This window comes from Budorcas taxicolor, chromosome 8 (assembly GCF_023091745.1).
Source record: "Budorcas taxicolor isolate Tak-1 chromosome 8, Takin1.1, whole genome shotgun sequence".
NCBI classification, from domain to species: Eukaryota; Metazoa; Chordata; class Mammalia; order Artiodactyla; family Bovidae; genus Budorcas; species Budorcas taxicolor.
Window position 1 is genome coordinate 20,076,267 of NC_068917.1, and position 27,330 is coordinate 20,103,596.

The following is a 27,330-nucleotide window of genomic DNA, read 5'->3' on the forward strand; positions in this document are numbered from 1 at the left end:
GAGATTCTAGTTGAATAATTCTGGAGTGGGGCTCGTGAATTTGCACTTGCAGTGAGCTCCCTGGTAGTGCTGATATAAGTGGTCCAGGCACCACAATTTGAAACTAAACTAATTATCCTTTCCCAAATTTCTGGGCAGAATTGGAGTTCAACAGAATACCTGGGCTGAAAAGTGGCTCCTTCATCTTGATATTTTTAGATGGTGAAAGTGAAAGTGAAGTCGCTCAGTCGTATCCGACTCTTTGCGACCCCATGGACTGTAGCCTGCCAGGCTCCTCCATCCATGGAATTTTCCAGGCAAGAGTACTGGAGTGGGTTGCCATTTCCTTCTGCAGTTTTTAGATGGTATCCAGCCCTAATAGTGATATTTTTGTTTGCTTAATTCAGGCTTCTTTATCTCACCCCATCACTTCCCCAAGAATCAACCCAATACCCAGGACCACATCTAGACCATAATGGCATTTTTCTCTCCCATACTGACAACAGTCATCACCATATCTTAGAAGCCCATCCCCTCATACTTCACCTCTGCAACCTGGCACCTCCCCTGTGTTAGAGCCCCCATCACACAAGCCTTAGAGCTGCTAGGGTCCTGAGCTCCAGGTACATGGCTGGGTGCTGGGGATATAGCAACAGTTCGGTCTTAGTCCTTGACACGAACCTTCTTATCCTTGTAGAGATATGAATGGTCTTAATTTTTCCCACTGTCAAAGGAGAGGGCTTAGCCAAGATCAGGGGTCCTTAGCAACAGCTTCTGAGAACATGCTAGGTGAAGCCAGAGCCCAGTTCTGGGACCTCACCTCCTCTTCAGCCAAAGCTGCCACATTGCTCTCGTTCATGGCTTTGGTATAAGACTGCATTCAAAGAAATGGTTTCTGCTGCTAAAATAAGTTGTTAAATCCACTGGATTAGGGAAGGCTTAGCTTTCCTTCCAGTTCTGACAGCTTGTGGATCCAGAATGGCATAGATTATCACTGCCTTTCCTTCTACTTCATATCTTTCTAATAGTATAATTATTTCAAACAGAGATTTATGATAGTGATTTATGTCTATGTCTTATGCAAGTCCGTGGGGCTTGCAAAGAGTTGGACATGACTTGGCAACTGAACAACAACTTATGAAAGTATTTCAGCTTAGAAGAATGCTGTAAATGGCCTGTAATAACTATATACTTTTAAAATTTGGTATGTTCAGCTTCCGAGAATATAATAACAGGGAAATATTTTGAGTAAAGGTGCTGTAGGAAATATGTTTATGTATTACGTCATTTAATCTGCACACAGACCTCTGAGATAAATACTGTTTTCATCTCCACTTGAGAGAGAAAGGATGTGAGACAGGGAGGTGAAACAGCTCGTCCAGGGTCACACAGATCTGTGGAGGCAGGGCTTGAACACGTGCAGTCTGACTCCCAATCCCAGACACAGCCTCTCCTGAGGAAATCCATGTGAGGTGGACTTTGCTGAAGGACTTACTAACTCAAATGGGTTCTGAGGATCTACAGCAGGTGAATGATTCCCAAGCTTCATCTACACATGTGTCGTGCTATGTTGCTGCAGTCGTGTCCAACTCTTTGCGACCCTGTGGACAGCAGCCTGCCAGGCTCCTCTGTCCATGGGATCTTTCAGGCAAGAATACTGGAGTGGGTTGCCATTTCTTCCTCCAGGGGATCTTCCCAACCCAGGGATCGAACCCAATTCTCTTATGCCTCCTGCATTGCAAGTGGGTTCTTTACCACTAGTGCCACCCTAGATTTGAATGAGTGTCTATAGGTGACCTTAACTCAGACCCTACAGAGGCCAGGCAGGTAGCAAATATGAGTTAGTAAGCAGGTAGTGGGAAAAAACAAGTTTTGGGAGCAGTAGCCTTGCAATGCAAGCTAATGGTTTCCTGAAGGGAGGAGGGAGCCTGGGTCTTCAAATCAAAGGTAACTGGAGCCCCAACATTTTATGTGAACTTGCCAGGATTTTAAATGGTGGCAACTGATTAGAACAGTTCTTGTCTTTTATTTGATGTATTTTTGTGTCGACAGACCTATTTCTAGGGGTGCCGTTTGCCTAGGGCCCACTGCGTTTCACTCCTGCCTTACGTAGAGCCTGCAGTGGGCAGGAGGGGGCTGATCGCAGCCTGCAATGCATCTACAGTGTCTGTACTTACAGCATGTTTGGAGCTTCCAAGGTGGTAAGGCACAGTGGTAAACAATCTGCCTATCAGTGCAGGAGATGCAGGTTTGATCTCTGGGTTGGGAAGATCCCCTGGAGGAGAGGATGGCAACCCACTCCGGTATCTTGCCTGGAGAACCCCATGACAGAGGAGCCTGGAGAACTGCAGTCCACAGGGCGGCAAAGAGTCAGACACGACTGTGCAACCAAGCATGCGCTTATCTCGAAAACCCAGTGCCTCCAAGCATAGGAAGCAAAACGTCAGTCTGTGTGTGTATGTCGCATGCATGTGTGTGTGTGTGTTGGGAGGGTGTGTACAGGGTTTGTCTGAAGCAGACAAGACAGTGGGCGTTTGACCGAGTCGGTGTCAGCGTGCCTCTGAGCTCCGTCGCCACGGCTGCTCTGCCGTGACTGCATTGCTGCAGGCACCGAGGACACAGAGCCCATCTGTTCCTTTGTTGCTGGCTTCACTCGACAACGACTAGTGTCATCTCCAGTTGTCATTTAGCTGGTTGACTCCATCGCAGCCAGGCCCTGGCCATGAGCAGCTGTTGTTATTGGGTTATATATGCTCATTCCAAACAGTAGAACCTTAAGAAACCTCACCGTGCACCTGCTCTTCTCGGGAACTGGCACAAAGTCCCCCAGCACTCCCAGCACACACTCAAGGGACTTTATCGTATTCATCTTTGAAAAACATTGGCACATGGACAGAAGTCAACTATGATGTTTGCCCACATCTAACATGGGCTGGTTTTAGTTTTACGACCTAGTGATTGAAGAGGAAGTCTTTTTATTAAGGTTGGCACTCTTCTCAAATCTCAATTCCACTTTTAGCATAAGGTTTCTGTTGTGGTTTGCTTTTTTTTTTTTTTTTTTTTGGGTGCTCCCTCTTTCCCAGGCAGTCATAACAACTTCTGTACAGACAGACTATAGCCCACCAGGCTCCTCTATCCATGGAATTTTCCAGGCAAGAATAATGGAGGGGGTTGCCATGCCCTCCTCCAATAGATGCTACAGAGGAATCCTAATAGGTGTTCACTGGGTGTGGTTTTTTACCCTTTGCTGTAATTGGTGAAAGATGTTAGAGTTCTAAGAGGTTTCCAGACATAGTTAGCACTTACTTTGATTTCTGTTGCTGTGCAAAGGTGCTTGGTATTTTGCACTGACAGACTGAGATTATTCTATATAGAGGGACTCTTGTAAACACTGTAATTTACAATGTTGATGGTAGTAACAGAGGGAATATAATTAATTGGACATTATTTGTTTTCTCTTTTTAATATATCTTTTATTGAAGTATAGATGATTTACATTGTTGTGTTAGTTTCTGGAATACAGCAAGATGATTCAGTTATTTATATATTTATATATATTCTTTTCTACCACCAGGGAAAATATAATTCCCTGTGCTATACAGTAGGACCTTGTTCTTTATTGATTTTATATATAGTAATTTGGTTCTGCCAATCCCCAACTCCTAATTTACCCCTCCCTCTCTTTTCTCTTTGGGAACGGCAGTTTTCTTTTCTATCTTCGTGAGTCTGTTTCTGTTCCATAAGTAGGTTCCTCTGTGTCATGTTCTAGATCCCACATATAGGTGATATCATATGGTGTTTGTCTCTCTCTGTCTGGCTTACTTCACTTAGTGTGATCATCTGTAGGTCCATCCATGTTGCTGTGCATGGCGTTACTTCATTCATTTTTATGGCTGAGTAATATTCCATTATATATGTGCCACAGCTTCTTTATTCATTTATCTGCTGATGAACACTTAGTTTGCTTCCATGTCTTCACAGTTGTAAATAGTGCTGCTATGAACACTAGGGTACCTATATCCGTTCAAATTATAGTTTTCTCCATGTATATGCCCCAAGAGTTGGGTTGCTAGCAACCTTTCTTTTGGTTGCACTGGGTCTTCATTCCTGCATGCAGGCTTCCCCAGTCACTGTTCATAGGCTTCTCACTGTGGTGGTTTCTCTTGTCACAGGGCACAGGCTCTAGGGCGCTCAGGCTTCAGTAGGTATGGTGTGCAGGCTCAGTAGTTTCAGCTCATGGGCTTAGTTGTTATGCAGCATGTGGGATCTGCCCAGACCAGGGATCGAACTCATGTCCCCTGCATTGGCCGGTGGATTCTTATCCACTGTACCAACAAGGAAGTCCTGTTTTTGTTTTTTGGGGGAACCATTATATTTTTTTCCATGGTGGCTGCAACAATTTATATTCCCACCAACAATGCAGAAGGCTTCCCTTTTCTCCATACCATCTCCAGCATTTGTTACTTGTAGACTTTTTAATGATGGCCATTATGACTGGTAGAAAGTGGCACCTCTAGTTGTTTTGATTTGCCTTTTTCTAATAAATATTCATGATCATCTTTTGACATGAATGTTTTCCTGAAAGCACACACATATGCATAAGTGCACACATGCACACGTGCCCAAGCACCTACACAAACACACACTGATGGTCATTTTTTTTTTTTTTTTTCTGAAAAAGCTTCAGCTCTTTCAAAAGCCCTTCCCTGGAATTTTTATTTTCCATTTTCCTAGTGGTGTGTGTGTTAGTCACTCAGTTGTGTCTGATTCTTTGTGACTCCATGGACTATATAGCCCACCAGGCTCCTCTGTCCATGGAATTCTCTAGGCGGGAGTACTGCTGTGTGTTGCCTTTCCCTTCTCCAGGGGATCTTCTCAACTCAGGAATCAAACCTGGGTCTCCAGCAGAGCAGGCAGATTCTTTACCAACTGAGCCACCAGGGAAGCCCATTAATGGAACTATATATAAAAGTCTTCCTCAAAGCTTTTGAAATTGTTTGGTCTTTTGTTGTTATTGTTCAGTTGGTTTTACTTTAAATTATGGTGTGTTGTTGTTTTAGTCGCTCAGTCATATCCAACTCTTTGCAACTCCATGGACCGCCAGTCTCCTCTGTCCATGCGATTATCCCAGAAAGAATACTGGAGTGGGTTGCCATTTCCTCTTCCAGAGGATCTTTTTGACCCAGGGACTGAGCCTGACTCTCCTGTTTAGCAGGCAGATTCTTTACTGCTGAGCCACCAGCTGCTGCTGCTGCGAAGTCGCTTCAGTGGTGTCCAACTCTGTGCGACCCCATAGATGGCAGCCCACCAGGCTCCTCCAGCCCTGGGATCCTCCCGGCAAGAGTACTGGAGTGGGCTGCCATTTCCTTCTCCAGCTGAGCCACCAGGGAAGCCCTCAAATTATGTTAAAATACAGATAATATAAAGGTAACCATTGTAACCGTCTTCAAGTGTACAGTTCATGGGCTTTAAGTAGCCCACATTGTTGAGCAACCATCACCATCACCCATCTCCAGAACTCTTCACTGTGACAGGTATGGTTTTAAATTTTGTTTCACATGTGAGCCAGGTCTTTAGAATGTGCAATAGAGGTCATAAAGGAGAACAAAAAGTATGCAAAGGAAGATGCTATCTCCTTTCATTTCTCCTTAGCTGAAGGAGTGTGGCCACCACCTTTTAATACATTGGGTGATTTCCCTCTTATACTGAGAACAATGACCTCTGTTGCTGAAAAGTTCTAGAATTGCACCTTCATAATAAAAGATTAAAGAACAAGTGAAGAAGGAGCCCTAATGAGTAAAAATTACTTTAGTCCTATAAAGTACATTCTCTTTATGTAAAATGCATCTTGTTTTCATGGTTCATTAATTGGGAATCCAAGAATAAGAAAAAAGTCTTTGCCTCCTCTTGTACTCTGGTTGTTCAGTTGCTCTGTAATGTCCAACTCTTTGCAACCCATGGACTGCAGCATGCCAGGCCTCCCTCCTTCCCTATCTCCTGGAGTTTGCTCAAACTCCTGTCCATTGAGTTCATGATGCCATGCAACCATCTCATCCTCTGTCGTCCCCATTCTCCTCATGCCCTCAATCTTTCCCAGCATCAGGGTCTTTCCCAATGCGTTGGCTCTTCACGTCAGGTGGCCAAAGTATTGGAGCTTCAGCATCAGTCCTTCCAGTGAATAATCAGAGTTGATTTATTTTAGGATTGACTGGTTTGATCTCCCTGCTGTCCAAGGGACTCTCAAGAGTCTTCTCCAGCTCTACAATTCGAAAGCATCAATTCTTTGATGCTCACCTTTCCTTATGGTCGAACTCTCACATCCATACACAACTACTGCAAAAACCATAGCATTGACTATAGGGATGTTTGTCGGGAAAGTGATGTCCTCTTAAAGTCATCGAAGTTTAGCTATCAGGGAGGCAGGAACATACAGAGTTTACTCCGTTTTTATTTCACATGTGTTTTCTTCCTCATGTAGCATTACTGTTTTTCAAGATAGAGATAGTGAACTTTTTATAGCTAGGTTTAATTTTGGAAAGGGGACCATTTATAATCACGTGGACTTTAAAACCATAGAGTCCCACTGCTGGAGGTACCAATAGGGTGCAGAACAGTGCCAGCAAACTTCTTCTGAAAAGATCCAGATATTGAGTGTTTTGACTTGTTGGGACGTAAATTGTCTCCATCACAACTACTCAACATGCGAAAGCAACTTGAGATGACACATAAACAAAAGGTGTGACTGGGTTCCAATCTCACCTTTATTGACTGGGGATTGAAAATTAAATCTCATATGTTTATGCATCAGGAAATATTCTTCTTTTGATTTTTTTCAAGTGTTTCAAAACCATTCTTAGCTTATGTGCTGTGCTAAGTCGCTTCAGGTGTGCAACTGTCTGAACTGTAGCCCACCAGGCTCCTCTGTCCTTGGGATTGTCCAGTCAAGAATACTGGAATGGGTTGCCATGCCCTCCTCCAGGGGATCTTCCTGACCCAGAGATCAAACCTATCTCTTATGCTCCTGCATTGGCAGGCAGGTTCTTTACCACTAACGCCACCTGGAAACAAAATAGGTGGGCTTCAATTTGGGCCAAGGGCTGCAAAAATAGGATTTCAAGGGCTGTGGACAAGATGCAGATCATGGTTCAAATTCTTGCTCTGTCAGGTGTTAACCATATAACCTTGGGCACTCTGCCAGGTATTAACCATGTAACCCATGTAACCTTCCTCAAATTCAGTTCTCCATAGGAGAAGCACCATGACCCCCACCCTCATACAGATGAAAGTAACAAAGTGGGAATGGTGATCAGGCCCTAAACTCTGGGAAGGCTACTTTTCTTTTTTTGGGAGCTTGAGAACACGTTTCAACTGGTGGTAAATTCCTAGCAATGGGGCTTATTTTATTAAAACGAAAATTCAGTTTGTTTCATGTTTATTTACCCAACATAATACTTTGTGTCCACCGAAAGAATGAGATTGCTGAGAAACTACAAACTTCCTCAATTACAGGCCAACTGAGGAAGAAAAGTCTCTACGTTTTCACCAGACACACGATAGAGGTCTTATTATGTGATGACAAGCTGGGTCCTGTGCTGAATTCAGCCAGGCTGACCCTCCTCTATGGAGTCCTTTGTTTTCTCCTGGGGAGGTAAATTCTTCCTCCAGGCACCCATGCCCTTGAAGTTCAGGTCACACCCAGAATGACAAATCGTGCTTCTTCAGGAATTTCTGAATGTCATCAAGAGCTAGATCCATTAAACTTCTCTCATTTCACAGGATGAATAAAAGTCTGAGTCTGCAGCCTAACCTGCACTGGGAGTGCTTTCCCTCTGTACCTTTCCCTCTCCACCCCGTCCACATGAAAAGGCCAGTGACAGGAGCAAATGGGGGAGAATTCCTTACCTGCCCTCCCATATATACAGTCCTCAAAGGGCTGGGCAAAGCAACAGGTGGGTACCGGGCCACACTAAAATCTGTTCCATCCCTCGGAGGGCATGTGTGCATTCAGTCTCCCTCAGTTCAGTTCAGCTCAGTTGCTCAGTCATGTCTGACTCTTTGTGACCCCATGGACGGCAGCACACCAGGCTTCCCTGTCCATCACCAACTCCTGGAGCTTGCTCAAACTCACGTCCATTAAGTCAGTGATGCCATCCAACCATCTCATCCTCTGTCATCCCCTTCTCCTCCTGCCTTTAATCTTTCCCAGTATCAGGGTCTTTCCCAATGAGTCAGTTCTTTGTATCAGGTGGCCAGAGTATTGGAACTTCAGCTTCATCATCAGTCCTTCCAATGAATATTCAGGACTGATTTCTTTTGGGATTGACTAGCTTGATCTCCTTGCAGTCCAAGGGACTCTCAAGAGTCTCCTCCAACACCACAGTTCAAAAGCATCAATTTTTCAGTGCTCAGCTTTCTTTATGGTCTGACTCTCACATCCATACATGACTACTGGAAAAATCATAACTTTGACTAGACCAATATTTGTCAGGAAAGTAATGTCTCTGCTTTTCAATATGCTGTCTAGGTTGGTCATAGCTTTTCTTCCAAGGAGCAAGCATCTTTTAATTTCATGGCTGCAGTCACCATCTGCAATGATTTTGGAGCCCCCAAAAATAAAGTCTGTCAATGTTTCCCCATCTGTTTGCCATGGAGTGATGAGATTGGATGCCATGATCTTAGTTTTTTGAATGTTAAGTTTTAAGCCAACTTTTTCACAATCCTCTTTCACTTTCATCAAGAGGCTCTTTAGTTCTTCTTCACTTTCTGCCATAAGGGTGGTGTCATCTGGGTATCTGAGATTATTGATATTTCTCTCTGCAATCTTGATTCCAGCTTGTGCTTCATCCAGCCTGGTATTTTGCATGATGTACTCTGCATATAAGTTAAATAAGCAGGGTAACAATATACAGGCTTGATGTACTCCTTTCCCGATTTGGAACCAGTCTGTTGTTCCGTGTCTGGTTCTAACTATTACTTCTTGACCTGCCTACAGATTTCTCAGGATGCAGGTAAGGTGGTCTGGTATTTCCATATCTTTCAGAATTCTCCACAGTTTGTTGTGATTCACACAGTCAAAGGCTTTGGTGTAGTCAATAAAGCAGAAGTAGATGTTTTTCTGGAACTCCCAGTCACCCTCAGCTCATCTCAAAACAAGGGGCTTAAGAAGCATCTGCTGTAAACGAATCCAGTTGTGCTGACCCACACAGGGTGTGGGAGGCAGGGAGGCAGAGCCCTTACAGCTGTGTGGACCTCATCCTGGGCTGTGGAGGAGGTGGGGCAGGCAGAGATGGGAAGGAAGACAGGGGAGCAGCCAACAGCCAGACAGAGACTGTGCCTTGTTGGGTTATAGGTAGGATCGCTTTGAGCAGAAATTAGGCTGGATCCATGCACTGTCAGGGGGCTTTCCAGGTGGCGTTAGTGGTAAAGAACCCCCCTGCCAATGCAGGAGATGTTAAGAGATGCAGGTTCAATCCCTATATCAAGAAGAAGATCCTCTAGAGGAGGACATGGCGACCCACACCAGCATTCTTGCCTGGAGAAGCCCTTGGACAGAAGCGCCTGGCAGGCTATGGTCCATGGGGTCACAAAGAACGGGCCACAGCTGAAGCGACTTAGCATGCACGCATGCTCCGTCATGGTCAAGTGCTAAGTGACAGTGCCGCAGCCAGAAGGACGGGAGAGGGGAGGGCATGTCAGCAGATCTGCAGAGTGAGTCAGAATGGTAAAGAGCATGGGACCTACAGGGGTCTGCTGGAAAGGTCTTGAGAAATGCAGTGATGATGAAACTTTTTGTTTCTGTTTTTAAATTTTCCTGCCTTTGTTTCAGAGGAGTTGAGTTCAAACTATCTCCTATTGCAAGAGCCTTTTTAAACAAAAAAAATCTATTTATTTGACTTCGATGGGTCTTAGTTGAGTCACGTGGGATTTTTCTTGAAGCATGCCTACTCTCTCGTGGTGCACAGGCTCCGGAGTATGTATGAGGGCTTCAGTATCTGCAGCCTCACGGGCTTAGTTACTCAGCAGCATGTGGGATCTTAGTTTCCTGATCAGGGAATCGAACCTGCGTCCCCTGCACTGCCAGGTGGATTCTTAGACCAGCAGGGAAGTCCTGAAGACCAAGCATTTTTTGATTAATGCTCTTTCTTTCATGATACGTGATGAGGCAGCCAGCCATGCCTCTGTAACCCATCTCCTGTGGTTAAAGGAGAGAGCTTCAAAAATGTGCAGCTCTGCCCTTGTAAGAACTAGTGTAAATCAAGAGACTGAATGTGTTTACGTAAAGTGGCTTACTTTTAATGTTTGCAGGATTAGGGGACAGAATAGCAGTTTGATTCTCGTACAAGTATGAATAAATATTCTCTGTGGGTGGCAGGTCTGTGTGTTTATCTGTGCACACATATGTATGCGTGTGCTTGGGGTCGTGCATATACATGCCCATATTCACACACACACCCAGGGGGACCGCCCTGTGTGCTAGTGATGTCAACTGCTGTTTAGGAACAGAATTAATCAAATAAATGTTGTTCTTTCCTGTGTAGGAAGGTCTGGCCTGCCATGTTTCTATTTTTATTTCTTTTGGCTTATTATTACTTTCTTTTCTTATTTGCCATCCACATTCTGAAAAGAATGCAGAAAGAGCATTTTAAATTCTTGTGTGATGGTTGGCTCACGTGTATACCTAAAGTTGGGAGAATTTTTTAGGTGTTTGTAGTCTGGCTGACTTCAGACTTGAGGATGCTAGCAAGGAAAGTCCGCCGCCTCCCCACCCCACCCCACTGGGGGCGCGCTTCATGACCTGGTTCCCAACCCCCTCCCCTCCACGGCCACCGTCTCAAAGACTCAGTAGAAAGCACATACAGATATGAGTGAAGATCCGTTCAGAACAATGCTTTGCGCTAAGGTGGGCTAGTTAGGAAGACAGATTTTCAAGTTTCAACCCTAGCTCCCCTAATGAACTATGTGACTTCTACCAAGGTACATAACCTGTAACCAGCTCTGCCATCTGTAAAATAAGGATACAATCACTCACCCCAGAAGACTGCTATAAGGACTGAATGGAGTAATGAGTACAAAGCATTGAGCACAATATGGCTCAAAGAGAGAAGGGCCGGAAGTGTGGACACTACTCTTCAGCAACACAATACACTTTTGTTGATTAAGGCTCAGAGACTACTGCTTATCTTGCTCATGCCATATTTTGTGATCTGGCACTGCTTCATTCATTCATTCAGTCGAGTTATTAATATCTATAAAGTCTTGTTCTAAAAATCATTTAAGGTGACTGGTGTCGGTTTCCCCCTGGTATTCTTTCTTCATCTTTACAGACACAGTGACATTAAGAATACAGTGGAATCTCACTCGGCTGTTAAAAAGAATGAGTTAATGCCATTTGTAGCAACATGGATGGACCTAGAGAGTGACATACTGAGTGAAATAAGACAGAAAGAAGTATCATATGACGTCGCTTATGTGTGGAATCTAAAAAGAAACGATGCAGATGAACTTACAAAACAGAAAGACACTCACAGACTTAGAGAACAAACTTATGGTTGCTGGTAGGAAGGGATAGTTAGGGAGTTTGGGATAGACATGTACACACCGCTATATTTAAAATGAATAACCAACAAGGACGTACTGTATACCACACAGAAGTCTTGCTCAATGATATGTGACAGCCTGGATGGGAGGGGAGTCTGGAGGAGAATGAATTGATGTATGGCTGAGTCCCTTTGCTGCTCACCTAACATTGTCACCACATTTTTAATAGGTTATTCAGTTCAGTTCAGTCGCTCAGTCGTGTCCGACCCTGTGACCCCATGAATCACAGCATGCCAGGCCTCCCTGTCCATCACCATCCCCCGGAGTTCACTCAAACTCACGTCCATCAAGTTGGTGATGCCATCCAGCCATCTTATCCTCTGTCATCCCCTTTTCGTCCTGCCCCCAATCCCTCCCAGCATCAGAGTCTTTTCCAGTGAGTCAACTCTTCACATGAGGTGGCCAAAGTACTGGAGTTTCAGCTTTAGCATCATTCCTTCCAAAGAAATCCCAGGGCTGATCTCCTTCAGAATGGACTGGTTGGATCTCCTTGCAGTCCAAGGGACTCTCAAGAGTCTTTTCCAACACCACAGTTCAAAAGCATCAATTCTTTGGCGCTCAGCTTTCTTCACAGTCCAACTCTTGCATCCATACATGACCACTGGAAAAACCATAGCCTTGACTAGATGGACCTTTATTGGCACAGAAATGTCTCTGCTTTTCAATATGCTATCTAGGTTGGTCATAACTTTTCTTCCAAGGAGTAAGTGTCTTTTAATTTCATGGCTGCAGTCACCATCTGCAGTGATTTTGGAGCCCCCCCAAATAAAGTCTGACACTGTTTCCACTGTTTCCCCATCTATTTCCCATGAAGTGATGGGACCAGATGCCATGATCTTCGTTTTCTGAATGATGAGCTTTAAGCCAACTTTTTCACTCTCCTCTTTCACTTTCATCAAGAGGCTTTTTAGTTCCTCTTCACTTTCTGCCAAAGGGTGGTGTCATCTGCATATCTGAGGTTATTGATATTTCTCCTGGCAATTTTGATTCTAGCTTGTGTTTCTTCCAGCCCAGCCTTTCTCATGATGTACTCCTTTTCCTATTTGGAACCAGTCTGTTGTGCCATGTCCAGCTCTAACTGTTGCTTCCTGACCTGCATATAGGTTTCTCAAAAGGCAGGTCAGGTGGTCTGGTATTCCCATCTCTCTCAGAATTTTCCAGTTTATTGTGATCCACACAGTCAAAGGCTTTGGCATAGTCAACAAATACCCCTATACAAAATGAAAAGTTCAAAGAAGAAAAAAAAAGCTTTTAAGAAGTGTTCAGGCACGGAGCTTGAGTCTGGCCCAAGGCACCTCTTTACACTGTAGTAAGTTTGCCCTAAAGGACAGAAACTTCTGGCCCAGAAACCCCACCCACAGGACCTCTGGGAGGCGGTGCATCCTCAGGGCCTCAAGGCCCTCAGCGCAGAAGAAAGGGCGCTTAGCCCAGGGGGCGGGGCCACAGCTCCCAGGGCTCGGACCTCCTGCGGACCCAGATCGGAACCGCCCTGAGTGGGCCAGTTCACCCGGGAGACCCAGTAGGTCGCACTAGCGAGCGCACTGAGAGGCCCTGTTGCAGCGAAGGCCGAGTCTCAGTGGTTCGGTCCTGCACCTTGGGCGGAACAGAGGCTTCTTACGGAGCCCCCACGGAACTGTCAAGGTCACTGTCATTTCCTGCCATACATGCTATTTGGATTCTAGAAACCGAGAGGAGAAACCCTCTGGCAGGGAGGGCCGGGTGGCTCTGGGCCTGAGCTGCGCAGCCGCCCTGTGTCTGCAGGTGGGGGGAGCCCCCGCCCTTCTTTCCACCTTCTGAAGACCAGCTGACCCTACAGGGACAGGCCAGAGAGTGGCTGGGGATGTTTTGTATTTTCTCGTTTGCTTTTATTTTCTCCTCCTCTCTCTCGTTCCAAGGATTTCACTGCAGCCTGATATTTTCCTGAGTTCCCCTGTGAAATGAAACACTGCCCTTCTGAGCTGAGGGAGTACTGTCTGAGTGGTGGCTGCCAGAGCACCTTGCTAAAAGCCAGCTCTGGGGCCCGCCCAATCCTGCTTCTCTCTTCCCTCACCCCTGGAGTCCTGTTCCCTTTCCCTAAAAGCTCTGTCTCCCATCTGGAGACACTTAGGCAGGGCTTGAATGGAAGAACAGGTGACTGACTCAGGAAATGGGGCTCTCCTTGTAGAAACAAACAGAAGCAAGGTGCGTGCCAGGCTGGAGAGAGGAGGGGGGCAGGCCCTGAAATTCTGCAGTCACTTGAACTTGGTGAGATTATCTGGTAGGGGATGAAGAGAAATCAGTTCAGTTCAGTCGCTCAGTCATGTCCAACTCTTTGCAACCCTCATGGACTGCAGCACGCCAGGCTTCCCTGTCCATCACCAACTCCTGGAGCTTATTCAAACTCATGTCCATCGAGTTGGTGATGCCATCCAACCATCTCATTCTCTGTTATCCCCTTCTCCCAGTTTCAATCTTTCCCAGCATCAGGGTCTTTTCCAATGAGTCAGTTCTAAGCATCAGGTGGCCAGAGTATTGGAGTTTCAGCTTCAGCATCAATCCTCCCAATGAACACTCAGGACTGATCTCCTTTAGGATGGACTGGTTGGATCTCCTTGCAGTCCAGGGGACTCTCAAGAGTTTTCTCCAACACCACAGTTCAAAAGCATCAATTCTTTGGCACTGAGCTTTCTTTATGGTCCAACTCTCACATTCATATATGACCACTGGAAAAACCATAGCTTTGACTATACAGACCTTTATTGGTATTGGTCATAGCTTTTCTTCCAAGGAGCAAATGTCTTTAATTTTATGACTGTGGTCACCATCTGCAGTGATTTTGGAGCGAGCCCAAGAAAATAAAGTCTCTCACTGTTTCCATTGTTTCTCCATCTATTTGCCATGAAGTGATGGTAGTGGATGCCATGATCTTAGTTTTCTGAATGTTGAGCTTTAAGCCAGCTTTTTCACTCTCCCCTTTCACTTTCCTCAAGAGGCTCTTTAGTTCTTCACTTTCTGCCATAAGGGTGGTGTCATCTGCGTATCTGAGGTCATTGATATTTCTCCCTGCAATCTTGATTCCAGCTTGTGCTTCATCCAGCCTGGCATTTTGTATGATGTACTTTGTATATAAGTTAAATAAGCAGGGTGACAATATACAGGCTTGACGTAATCCTTTCCCAATTTGAAACCAGTCTGTTATTCCATGTCCAGTTCTAACTGTTGCTTCTTGACCTGCATACAGAGTTCTCAAGAGGCAGGTAAGGTGGTCTGGTATTCCCATCTCTTTAAAAATTTTTCATAGTTTGTTGTGATCCACACAGTCAAAGGCTTTGGTGTAGTCAATAAAGCAGTAAATGTTTTTCTAGAACTCTCTTGCTTTTTCCATGATCCAACAGATGTTGGCAATTTGATCTCTGGTTCCTCTGCCTTTTCTAAATCCAGCTTGAACATCTGGAAGTTCACGGTTCGTGTACTGTTGAAGCCTGGCTTGGAGAATTTTGAGCATTACTTTGCTAGCGTGTGAGATGAAAAATGGAAAGTGAAAATTGGAAACGTTAGTCACTGGATTGTGTTGGACTCTTTGTGACCCCATGGACTGTAGCCCACCAGGCTCCTCCATCCATGGGATTCTTCAGGCAAGAATCCTGGAGTGGGTTGCCATGTCCTCCTCCAGGAGATCTTTCCGACCCAGAGATTGAACTCGGGTCTCCTGGATTGCAGGCGAATTCTTTACCACTGAACCACCAGGGAAGTCTACCCCTGTAGTTGTTTTGACACCAGTGTGGCACCCTTCTCACAGCATCATAATGCTATAAGAGTCCTCATTGAACCCTTGTCCCTACCTACACTCAGAAGTCACCCCATGTTACCCCATGTTACCCCATGTTGCCCCATGCGTTTTAGCTGACAATCACAGCATCCTTGCTGATGCCGGCTAACTTTCCTTTTGCTTCTTATCCTCTCTGCTTCTCCAGGAAAACTGCCAGTTCCAAAGGGACTTGCTTTGCTCCCAGTGGGTTAGATACTGAGATGAGGAAATAGCAAAATACCTGCTTGACCTCCAGTGTAGAAACATTGCTGGAGGGAAATGGGTATTGACAGGATCTGAGGACCCTGAGGGGCAGGTGGATCAGGGATGATTCTGGTGAAGTCCTAGCCCAGGCATCAGCAAGCAGCACGTTGTCTGGAATGGATGGGGGTGGATGGGGGGGGTGGGGGGGCATGGTTAGCAGAACCTTGAGAAATGAAATTTTTGAGATGGTCACCATTTTCAACCCACACACTTGTTAAGGAAGGGAAAAATAGCCAACAGCAAAGAAAGAAAGGGATAATATGGATACAACTTGGAGGTTTTGAAGTCTTTAAGAAATGGCATTTGTAGGGTGGAGGGCCCACAGAAAGTCATCTTTCCAACCTGGCTACTGCCCCCACCCAGGGTGGAGAGGGGCGCTAACTGCTGTCAGGAATGAAAAAGTCTTCTCACTCATAGTGTTTTACTCACATCCTGTCCCCCAAGTCTGTCCAGAAATGTGGTCTCTGTATTACACGCTGCAGTTCACACCCACTCTCCGAAATCTGTCTGTATCTGAGAGGAGACTGATGACAGGTGAGGCATGGCCGTGCTCCAGGTTAGGGGGCTTCGAGGAACTGGGTCCTGAGGCTGTACCACTGATTGGACTCAAGGAAGCATTTTAGAACAGGGGCGCTTCCCCACCCCCACCCCGGGCCCTTCGGGGCGGAGTCACGTTTCTCGACTAAACCCTCGAATATTGCCTTTAACGTGTTGGTGAAGCTCCGTTATCAGAGAAGGAAAGAGCCGTGTGCGTGTGTGCACGCGTGTGTGTATGCGTGTGTGCCTGCGCTCTGTGAGCTGAGAAGTCATTGACTTCTGCCTTAGTGCCGCATCTGACGCTATTCTGTGTGCTTCAAACTACCTCATCGTAGTGGTGGCTGGTGTGGGGAGGGGCCCGCTTACACAAAGGGCTTTTTCACCAAGCTTTGGGCACAGTCTTCTCATTCTTAGCACACTGCTACGCCTTCCACACCCACCTTTCTTTCATCTCTCTGTGTCCTGTTCTTTCTCAATCATGACTTTATTTCCAATATTTCTTCCTCCCCTTTTCTCCTTGTTTCTCAGAATTAGCAGAAAACTGGTGAATTGAAAACAAGAAATTGGCTTTAAAATGCTGTTGCTGTAGGACTTCTAAAGCGAACATATGGTTTATTGCTGTTCAGTTGCTCAGTTGTGTCCAACTCTTTGTGACCCCATGAATTGCAGCACTCCAGGCTTCCCTGCCCTCCACTGTCTCCTGGAGTTTGCTCAAACTCTGTCTACTGAGTCAGTGACGCAATCCAACCATCTCATCCTCTGTCGTCCCCTTCTCCTGTCCTCAATCTTTCCCAGCGTTTTTCCAATGAGTTGACTCTTCACATCAGGTGGCCAAAGTATTGGAGCTTCAGCTTCAGCATCAGTCCTTCCAATGAATATTCAGTATTGATTTCCTTTAGGATGGACTGCTTTGATCTCCTTGCTGTAAAAGGGACCCTCAAGAGTCTTCCCCAGCACCACAGTTCAAAAGCATCAGTTCTTCGACTCTCAGCCTTCTTTATGGTCCAACACGTTAAAACACTAGAAAAACAAAGAACCTCACTCCTTTGCTTTTATTTCCCCTCCCAGTGGAGTAATAGAAACAGGATTTGTTTGTTTAATTATTTTTGTTTCTGAGTCAAACACATCTGGACTCAAACCTTTATCCTTCCCACTTGCTAGCTATGAGAACTTGGGCAAGTTACTTCAATCCTCTGAGCCTCTGTTTCCTCATCTGTAAATTAGAAAAAGCATTGCCTACTTCACAGAGTTTTAAACAAGAAGTAAATTCCATGGACAGAGGAGCCTAGTGGGAGACAAGTCCATGAGGTTCCAAGGAGTCAGACATGCACTCATAATAAACATAAGTGCACACCCCCATAGTAAGGTATCCAGTTTGTATCTCTTTCCAGCTCTCATTTTACAGGGACTTTAAGACCTAATCATTGTTCCTCTTCATTGGATTTTAGTCTAATTAACGAGTATTTTTAAAGCACCTAGTACGTGCCAGGTCTTGTGCAGCAGGGTCCAAACAGGAATAAGGCATGGTTCATCTCTTCAAGAACAATGTCTTGCCAGAACCGGGAAATAATAAACTATCATAGAACAACGTGAGAGATGCTCTGGGCACGAAGGGGAACCAAAAGAGGAGCACCTGAGACTTCATGGGGATGAGATGGGAAGGGTGTCCCTGAGGAGGAACAGTGATCAAGAGCCTTGAAGGAGGCTGGAGTTGGGAGGAAGGTGCTTTAGGAAGAGAAGAGCAAAGGAAAACATATATATATATATATATATATGGGCATTGCCCTGGATTTCACAGTAGAGAAGGGGAGTTGGAGAGCGACGGCCAGGTGGCTGGGGAGTCCAGACCAACGTTAAATGCTGTAGCTGGGAACTGGTGTGAATGCTGAGAGAGACATTTAGGTTTTAGGTTTAGATGGAGAGTCAACAATGCTAGAGGAATTTTACATGAAGCATGCTGAGGTGACTCTGAGAAATCCTTGTTTGCACAAATTGCCTCTCTGAGATCAACTCGGAGCGGAGTCCCCAGGTCAGGAGTTCTGGTGCTGCCATTATCAGCCTTCAGCAAGTCACTCCCTCCCTCTCAAGTTCTCTTCACATCTCTGGAATAAAGATATTGAACAGCAGTCTGTGATTCTGTGATTTTTATCACTGTTTTTTGGAACTTGCTTTTAGAATTCCTAATATTGACTTATTCATATGGCTATGGTAGCATGATGACTGACACTTAGCAAATATCACATTTCTTTATTCCATGTGAAAATTCAGTTCCTAAAACGTATGATGGTGTGTAGGGTGTAGTAAACGTAAGTCAGTTGGTTTCTTCATAGTCTCGGTCAGGTAAGAAATCATTTGTGTGACCTGGACCTGGAATAAATCATTTTACTTCTTTGGACCATTTATTCCCTCTGTGGCCAGTTCTAAAAATGGCTACACTGAGAGATAAGAATAAGCTTTGATTCCTGGAATTTATGCAAGTTTGTTCCATGTATATTAAAAAAAAAATCTTTCAAAGGCTGGCAGAGATCTCTAATTTTAAAATGTGTAGATCACAACAGAAGTGGTAGAGTATCTTGGGCAAAAGATATGCTGGTTTCATGTATTACCACCTTTCCTCACAAAGACTAGGCAACATCATTTTAACTTTGTTTCTAGAACTAAATATAATTTCAATTTGGAGATTTTGCCTACTTCTCTTTTTATTTTTTAAATGCCTAGAGCTTGTTTTTTAGGAAAATTTCATTTGTATTAAAAACATCTAGAAAATATATAAAAGGCCAAATACCAAAACCAGAAAACATTTATTATTTCATTCACCCAGAGGTGAACTTATTATACTGGACTCATAATTTATATTTTTCCCTAAAATAATTGGATCAAACCAAATATACTGTTGGGCTTCCCAGGTGGCACTAGTGATAAAGAACCCCTGCCAATGCGGGAGATGTAAGGAGGCATAGGTTTAATCTCTGGGTGGGGAAGATCACCTGGAGGAGGGCATGGTAACCCATTCCCGTATCCTTGCCTGGAGAACCCCTTGGACAGAGGAGCCTGGCAGGCTACAGTCCATGGGGTTGCAAAGAGTCAGACACAGCTGAGCAACTAACACTTTCACTTTACAACTTTATATATATATATAAAATCACAACATAAATACACACACACATACACACACAAACACACCTTTCTGTTAAGAGTTCATCCATTCACCTTCAATTGTTTAACATAGCCTATATAGTATTGGAAACTGGAATTTGGTTCTTAATTATTAGTTGGAACCATTCCCCTTCCTTTGTCTTCCAAGTGCCTAAATCAGAATATTTTGATGGTTGGATCTTGAAGGATGTCAAAGTTTGCCAGGCATAGAAGGGCAGAAGGCATTTCTTAGATAGAAGAAACAGTCAGTGAGAAGCTACTAGAAGCCTTATAGAATGGGCTGTTGGAGACCCGGGGAAGATTCTAGTTTGCCTGGCAGGTGTGGTGAGTGGGCGGGGCTTCAACCGGAGGTGGGCAGGGTTGGTGGCTGGGGCTAGGAAGAGCTTTGTTTGCCAGGCTGTAGAGTGTGAAATTTGTTCTGCTGAGAGTAGGGAATGGGGTTCTTTACAGAATCAATTACTGCCTTATGTAAGCAGGGGCACGGAAGGAGCACAACCAAATCCTGACCTTTTTCTTAAGAATTTGTTGCTTAGTCACTCAATCGTGTACGACTCTTTGCAACCCCATGGACTGTAGCCTGCCAGGCTCCTCCATCAATGGGATTCTCCAGGCAAGAATACTGGAGTGTGGATTTTATAAAATCCAGGTGCTTGAATAGTCTTTGTATACAAGCCAAATACAGACTTTAGGAACATTTCTCAGAAAATTCGCACCACCTTTGCAGAAACCTCTTAAGCACGTGTTCTTTGCGAACGGGCGTGCTCTCGCTTCAGTTGTGTCTGACTTTATGCGATGCCATGGACTGTAGCCCGCCAGGCTCCTCTGTCCATGAGATTCTTCAGGCAAGAATACTGGAGTGGGTTGCCATGCCCTCCTCCAGGTTGGAGTTCCATAGTGGACTTAATATGACATGGTGGGTTCAGGTAACTCCTGCAATAGCAAATTCATCCTCAAAGAGCAAACTGCATAGTTGTTGTTCAGGCCTCTTTCCCTGTAAGAAAGAATGTGTTTGGCTCTGCTGGATGCCTGCAGGAGGGCTCTGATGGATGGAGAGGAAACCCATGGAACCCAATATTAGCTGGGGTTTTTTTAGTTTGAGGTTTTTTTTCCTCAGAACCACATTTTTTTTTTAAGCCGGCCCATTAGCGCCACCCAGTGGGGAATCACTAGAATACAGTAGTGGAAGCCTGTGGGCTTCAAATTATTTATTTATTTACTTATTTATTTTAATTGGAGGATAATTACTTTCCAATATTGTGACGGTTTTTTCCATACATCAACACGAATCGACCACCTCCCTCCCCACCCTATCCCTCCAGGTTGTCAGAGAGCACAGGCTTTGGGTGCCCTGCTTGATACATACATCAAACTTGCACTGGTTACCTCTTTTACATATGGTAATATACATGTTTCAATGCTATTCTAAGTCATCCCATCCTCTCCTTCTCCCACTGAGTCCTTTATGTCTGTCTCCTTTGCTACCCTGAACATAGGATCGTTGGTACCATCTTTCTAGATTCCATATATTATGTGCTAATATATGGTATTTGTCTTTCTCTTTCTGACTCACTTCACTCTGTATGATAGGCCCTAGGTTCATCCACCTCATTAGAACTGAACCAAATGCATTCATTTTTATAGCTGAGTCATATTCCCTTGTGTATATGTACCACAACTTCCTTATCCATTCAGCTTATAGGCTTTTGAAGGGTGGATCCAGCTGAGCCTCACGTTTCAGATCTAGTTCAACCATTCATTCCCTGTAAGAATGTTAAGAAGTTTCCTCATAAACAGTCTTTCTCTTGTGTGTGAGGCTGCATGGCGTGGTGAGGAAAGCACTGGTTCTAGCTTTTCACAGACTCACTCTACCTTTGCTGAAGTTCCATATCCTCTCAAACTTTTCAAAAGCTTTCCATATTTCTAGTGTCCATAATTGTGGCATAAGTTTTGAGTATTTAGTGACATAAATGTTTTAGTATTTAGCCACTGTACTTGAAATTCAAAGTGGCATCGGTCTGGGTAAAGAAAAAAGTATCTCCTTGGCATTTTGAACAGTCAGGAATGATTGCAACCACCTGTAATTAATATATTTTAATTAATAAGTCACTGGCATCCAAATGCATAGTCATAAGACTGTTTCAGAGACTTTAAACCATGATCACACGGTGTAGTGGAAAGAGCCGGCTTTTGCACCCAGATAGACCTGAGTTTAAATCTCACTTCTTCCACTTTCTGTGTGACTTTGATAAGTCATTCTCCATTTCTGTGCCAGTTTCCTGATCAGGCCAATGGGGATGGCAAATCTTCCTTCACAGAATCAGAGTTAGGGTTATACGAAGTGATGCCTGTGGAGCCATGAGGAAAACCGAGCCTGGCGGACAGCAGGCCTTCACTTGAGGGAAGTAACCGTTCCCACTGAGGCTCTTGACGGAAGTAACCGTTCCCATTGAGGCTCTGCAGTTTACCCTTCACCTTACCCGTTCACCCTGAGCACATCACTTCTGCTCGGAGGCCTGGATTTCTCTTCGGTCAAAGTTTTACCCAGAGACAATGATATAACCACCCAAATCATCTTTTCTTTCTGTAACACTGACCAGTTGCAAATAATTACAAGAATTAGTTATAAAACCAAAATTGTCTTGATGCCATGATCTCTCCTTTACTTCATCTGTCTCTTTCTTTCACACATAGATACATACACACACACGTACTTTGCATTCCTACCTCATTTTCTCTGTCTTAAAAAGTTAACCGAAAACACAAGAACCTTTGGAAGCTTAACAGAGGAGCAGCAAATCCCTTTTAAGGTTGTCATCATCTCCATCCCCCACACCAAGTGCCTGGGTCCTTGTTCACACCTTATTGTGTGGTTCCCTGTCTCCCCAGTCCTGTGCCCCCATCCTGCCCCAGCCCCTCTGCTCCAGCCACAGGAGCACCTTTGCAGGCTCCGCTTCGGCCGGGCTTCCCTCCAACAAGCATGCTCAGTCACTCAGTCGTGTCTGACTCTTTGTGTGAACGTGTACTGAGTCCATGCATATCAATACTTTCAAGCTTCCCACTCACCTCAAGTAGGCATCACTGTTCCAGCTCACAGATGAGGACACTGTGGGCCCATTCACTGCTGGATTAGACAAACCTTTCTCCATCGTCACTTGCCAGGCATTGGGAAAACAGCAGACAGCAGGCACAACCCCTTTCTCCTTGGATCTTATAAGATCTTACAAGGGATGAATCCAGGAAGCAGGCATGTAACAGATAATAGACTTCCAATTGTGAAGAAGGGTTCCATGAAACAGCTGAAGAGGAGGTTTGGGAAGGTAACCCTAGAAAAGGTCCACCTGAGCTAAAACCCAAAGGTGCAGGGAGGTCACATTCAGAGGTGGCGAAGACAGACCGTGTACTGTCTGTGGGCATCACTGTGCGGTGCCCAACTCTTTGCAAACCCATGGACTGCAGCCCACCAGGCTCCTCTGTCCATGGGATTTCCCAGGCAAGAATACTGGAGTGGGTTGCCATTTCCTTCTCCAGGGATCTTCCCAACGAAGGGATGGAACCCGAGACTCCTGCACTGGAAGGCAGCTTCTTTACCACTGAGCCATCAGGGAAGCCCAGTGAGGACAGAGTGAGTCTAAACGTGGGTGGATTGGGTTCTACTGTGCATCATCCCCTCCTCTAAAGAGTTACATTTATATCATTGTATTTTATATCTTTTTCCCCCTGATAAACTGTATACCTCCTTGAGAAGAGTGACCTCATCTCCCAGGTACCTGGCCCTTAGTACAAGTACTGAGCATAACTAAATGGCCACTTAATTTTTCAGTATATGTATCTTGAAGTAATTGCCTTATTTAGTATTATGAGTGCAAAAATATTTACCTAGCTCTGCTCTGTTGTACTAGGTTATTTCTTTAACCAACACACTGCTATGGTTTTCTGATAGAGTTTCTGAGCAACTGGCATGCCTGTTTGCAAGGTCCTCTTAGGGATCAAACCTCGGTCTCCTGCATTGCAGGCAGATTATTTACCATCTGAGCCACCAGAGAAGACCTGTTTCCTCAGATGTTTCCTGTGGGGAAGAGAGTGTTGGCTGGAGGGTGATCTGGGGTCAGAGTGCACAAGAGAGGTAGCAGCTGCATCAGCTCTACAGCAGGTGGAACTTGGAAGCAGCTCATTCGACTATTTAAAATAACATGAAACGTGTCCTAAATGCCACAAGGTACAAGGCACCTTCCCAGCCTGCAATCCAGGCCGTTCTTGGGGATGAAAGAAGAGCTGTTGCCCTGTGCCAGACACGTGGCTAGATATGAGGGGTTCAGTGAGGATTTCTTCTTCCTGACACTTTGGAGCTCACAGTTGAGTAGAGCAGACAGACATGCTTGCCGTCCACACGTGCACGCACACACACGATGTACAAACCAGGTGGGCAAAGGCAGGAGTTGTGGCAAATCCCCAGTGGGTGGGGCGGGAAGGCTTCCCAGGCAGGTCAGAGCCATCTTGCTGGAATTGGGAACATGAATGGCAATTAGTTGAGTAAGGAGGACAGGGCCTCGTAGGAGCAGACCACGGGCAAGAGTCTCGCCTGTGCAGAGGCCCCGAGAAAGAGAACCGATGGCACATTTGAGATCTGTAAATGCCCGCAAGAACCAGGCAGCTGATGAGGGTGGTGAAAGGCGAGCTAGATATGGTTGCCTGTCAGACACACTGGGCTATTCCTCATTTCTATTAAGAAATGTCCTTCCTCCCACTTTTCTTGACTTGTATGCACTGAAGCTAGCTTTTGTTCTTCTACCTTTGATCGAATCTTAGGGAAAGAGAAATTGTGTTCTCTAAGAAAAATCCAATTAACCGTATCAATCAGTAATGATACTTAAGACTCCTGATGGGCAGATAGCTGGGAGTGGTGGAGACTGGGGCAAACTGGAGAGAGTATTTTCCATCTACAGAGGACAGCCATTCTTGACTCCAGCTATCCAGTGGCTCTAGATCTTGCAGTTTTTCCTGAAACACAGTGCAATCTGGATTTTTGGCAAGTTGGCCAAGTTTTTTAAACATTGCTCTGATATATTAAAAAAAAAAAAAAAAAGGAAGAAACAAAAAGCCCAGCCAACAGGCACACATCTGTATGCTGAACCTTATTCCAGGGCCATGGTTGTACTCTCCTGTTTAAAGGCTCCAGAGGTTGCGAGGGCATTTTCAGAATCCTTCAACAAGTCATTGCTCTGCCTATAGTTACTCCTAACCATCCTTCTCCCCCTGCCTTCCAGAAAGAGATGACGAGCAGGATGTGTCACTAACGGCCCCATCTTACCCTCCGGAAGAAAGAGGAAAGCTGTTTTCCTCCTGGCGGCCCAGGCGGGCAGGAGGGAGACTTCCCAGGCTGGAGAGGCGCGCCTACTGCCAGGAACAGGCCCAGCTGGAGACCAGCGGTGACTCCGGAGAGTGGTTCCCTGCTCACCTCATGTGCTCTCAACCCTCTGAGTGCTGCTAGCGTGACCTGTGGACCCGCCAGGAGGGAAGGACCACCCCTCGCCCATCCTGGAGAAAGGATGCCCCTGCACTTAACACGCACAGCGCAGTTGTGCAGTTCTGCCTGTGACCTGACACCTAAGCTTTGCTGAAATTCAGGTTTTGCGCCCAAGGTCCTTATTCTACTTACCTGTCTCCTCAGCCAGCTGCCTTTTCTGTAACGTGTGTTCTAAGTACCCAGTGAATTTTGGAACTCTGGATGTACAACCAGTTTTTCCCTAACAAGTCTTCTTGTGCCGTCTTGGCAGACTTTGGCCCTTGATGCTGTGGTCTCGGCTGGGAGGTGTGACGCCCGCCGGCTCACAGCATCCGCGCAATTTCTCCCCATAAGCAGTTTCACCAGGGACCATTCCACGGGGCGGTTTGTCTCTGCCCCAAACAGGGTCTGCACTCTTTCACTGCAGGGAAGAGACTGGTCTCTAGCCTAAGGCTGGCTAGTTACCAGTTCACCCTGAACAGAGTATCTTTTTTTTTAAAAAAAAACGCCATTCCTTGTCTCTTCCGGTCAAGATTTTTTTTTCCTGTTTCTCCGAAGAGAGAAATAAAGGAAGTTATAAATGACCAAGAATGATCAGCAGAAGCACTGAGCCAGATTAGTGCAGTGTTTGTTCGTTATTAAAGGGTGTGGTAACTGTCTCAACGTAATACTGAGATTTCAGTTGGGGGGAGGAGGAAAGTACAATGGGTAATTTGATGCCTGTAGCTCAGACACCCAGCCCATTGTCTTGTTATCTTCCCAACCGGCTCTCTGAGCTTCTAGATCCAGTCGATGTTTTCTTCCTGTTCCTCCACACCCCCACCTCCTCCGCCTACATTTGACATTACAAAACAAAGTTAATTTCTGCCCGGGTGATGCTCCTGCCATGGTTGCCAAGGTAACAGGCAAGCTGGAGCCGTCTTCCTTCTTCCATCCTTGCCAATGTGTGGATCCCAGCAGACAGACTCATTCTGTGCTGCAGCCTGCCTTTTGAAAGCTACCTGACTTTTCGCTGAAGTAATGTTGCCTTCACTGATTCCCTAGCAAAACTGTGGTGGTCCCAAGAGTCTGTAACTAGGGGGTGATGATACTTCCGGTGATCATTTGAATTTGACAAAATAGCAGTTGGTGGAGGGAAGTAGATGAGAATGTATTAGTGAATTTTAATGTAATACTGATTAAAGAATAACTTAACAACTCTGACTTTGTCTCATTACATGTGACATGTGAAAGCCATCTGGGGCTGCCACAAGAGCCTGGAAAGGCATGAAACCTTTTTTTGGTCCAAACTAAGAAAGGACTGACTCACTGGGCACTGTGGCATTCTTTGTTGACCTAACCCAGCAAACCAACCCTTGCTTTGTATTTTGTCAAATGCCGTCTCATGGAATTCAAATGCTGCTACCTCTCTTCATATTGTGTTCTGATCAAGAACAAACATACCATTTTTTGGTTTGGTTTTGTTTGCTTCCTAAGTAACTTTGAGAGGACAAGATAGAGATTTTTTCAGCATCATTTCTGGTTTAAAGGATCCAGAGAACAGACAGATGAGCCCATCTTCCTGACCTATGCGCTATGCAGTAAGTGCCACATGGGAGTGTTGAGCAGTGGGACGGAGAAATGATAGCACGGAGCCCAGGTCCTGGAAGGAACCCGGAAGTTTGGCACCAAGGAAAACCACAGGAGGTTTGCTTGAAAAAGCTGACATTTCAATTAATGCCTAATCAAGTAGGATGATGGACTCTGAAGACTTTTGTTATGAATTCTTTCGAAGTTTATTTTCTATTAACTGTGCATATGAAATTTCCACTCAATTAAAAAAAAATCTGGATTTTTTTTTTTAACTTCTTGGAACAATTTCCTCATGGTTATATTGTTCAGTACACTTCTAGGAAAAGTGCTGGCAAGACACTCTTATTTTTTAATTATAGATGGTTCCTATTCCCACAGAACTTTGTTTGGCAAATTGTGAAGAAAATCACTACAGGCAATTTTTTATGTCTTTGGCTTGACTACATCCTGAGAACTTCTGGCAAATGCAGATCTGAGCTCCTGTGGCCCTTCCGGCATCTTCTGCTTTCTGGATCTGCAGTTGACACCTGGCTTCTTCCTTCTGACCTGGCTGGCTCCCCTCACTTCCCACTATTATTTTAAAGTTGAGTAATACATGCATCTATGATTTTTTTTTTTTTTTGAGAAATGTCAAAGTGGGAACTTCAAAAGGAAAAGATTACAGTGACATCCATATACCCACTGTTGTCAATCTCTTTAGTTAATGGATTAGAGTCCTTCTTTTATGTATGTTTGGGGTCTGTGTGTGTGTGTGCGTGCGTGCGCACAAGTATGTGGGTCTTTCATGGCACTGACATTATTAAAGAGTTCAAGCTGCTTTGAACTCCAGAATGTCCCACAATCTGGAATTTTTTTCTGATTGTTTCCTCATTATTAGATTCTGTTAAACATTTTTAGCCAGAATACTACGTAAGTGGTGTTGTTTCTTTCCTTC

At 45.0% G+C, this 27,330-nt stretch overlaps 1 protein-coding gene across 2 annotated transcripts in view; it reads left to right on the forward strand.

Annotated features, from left to right (window-relative positions):
* MOB3B (MOB kinase activator 3B) overlaps positions 1 to 27,138 on the forward strand; it is a 215,751-nt gene extending 188,613 nt beyond the window's left edge. For both annotated transcript variants that reach the window (XM_052644810.1, XM_052644811.1), the window contains exon 4: positions 24,586 to 27,138. In XM_052644810.1, coding sequence (XP_052500770.1) covers positions 24,586 to 24,615 — 30 coding nt within the window. In that variant the 3' untranslated portion in view covers positions 24,616 to 27,138. The remainder of the gene's footprint in view (positions 1 to 24,585) is intronic.
* The last annotated feature ends 192 nt before the right edge of the window (positions 27,139 to 27,330 follow it).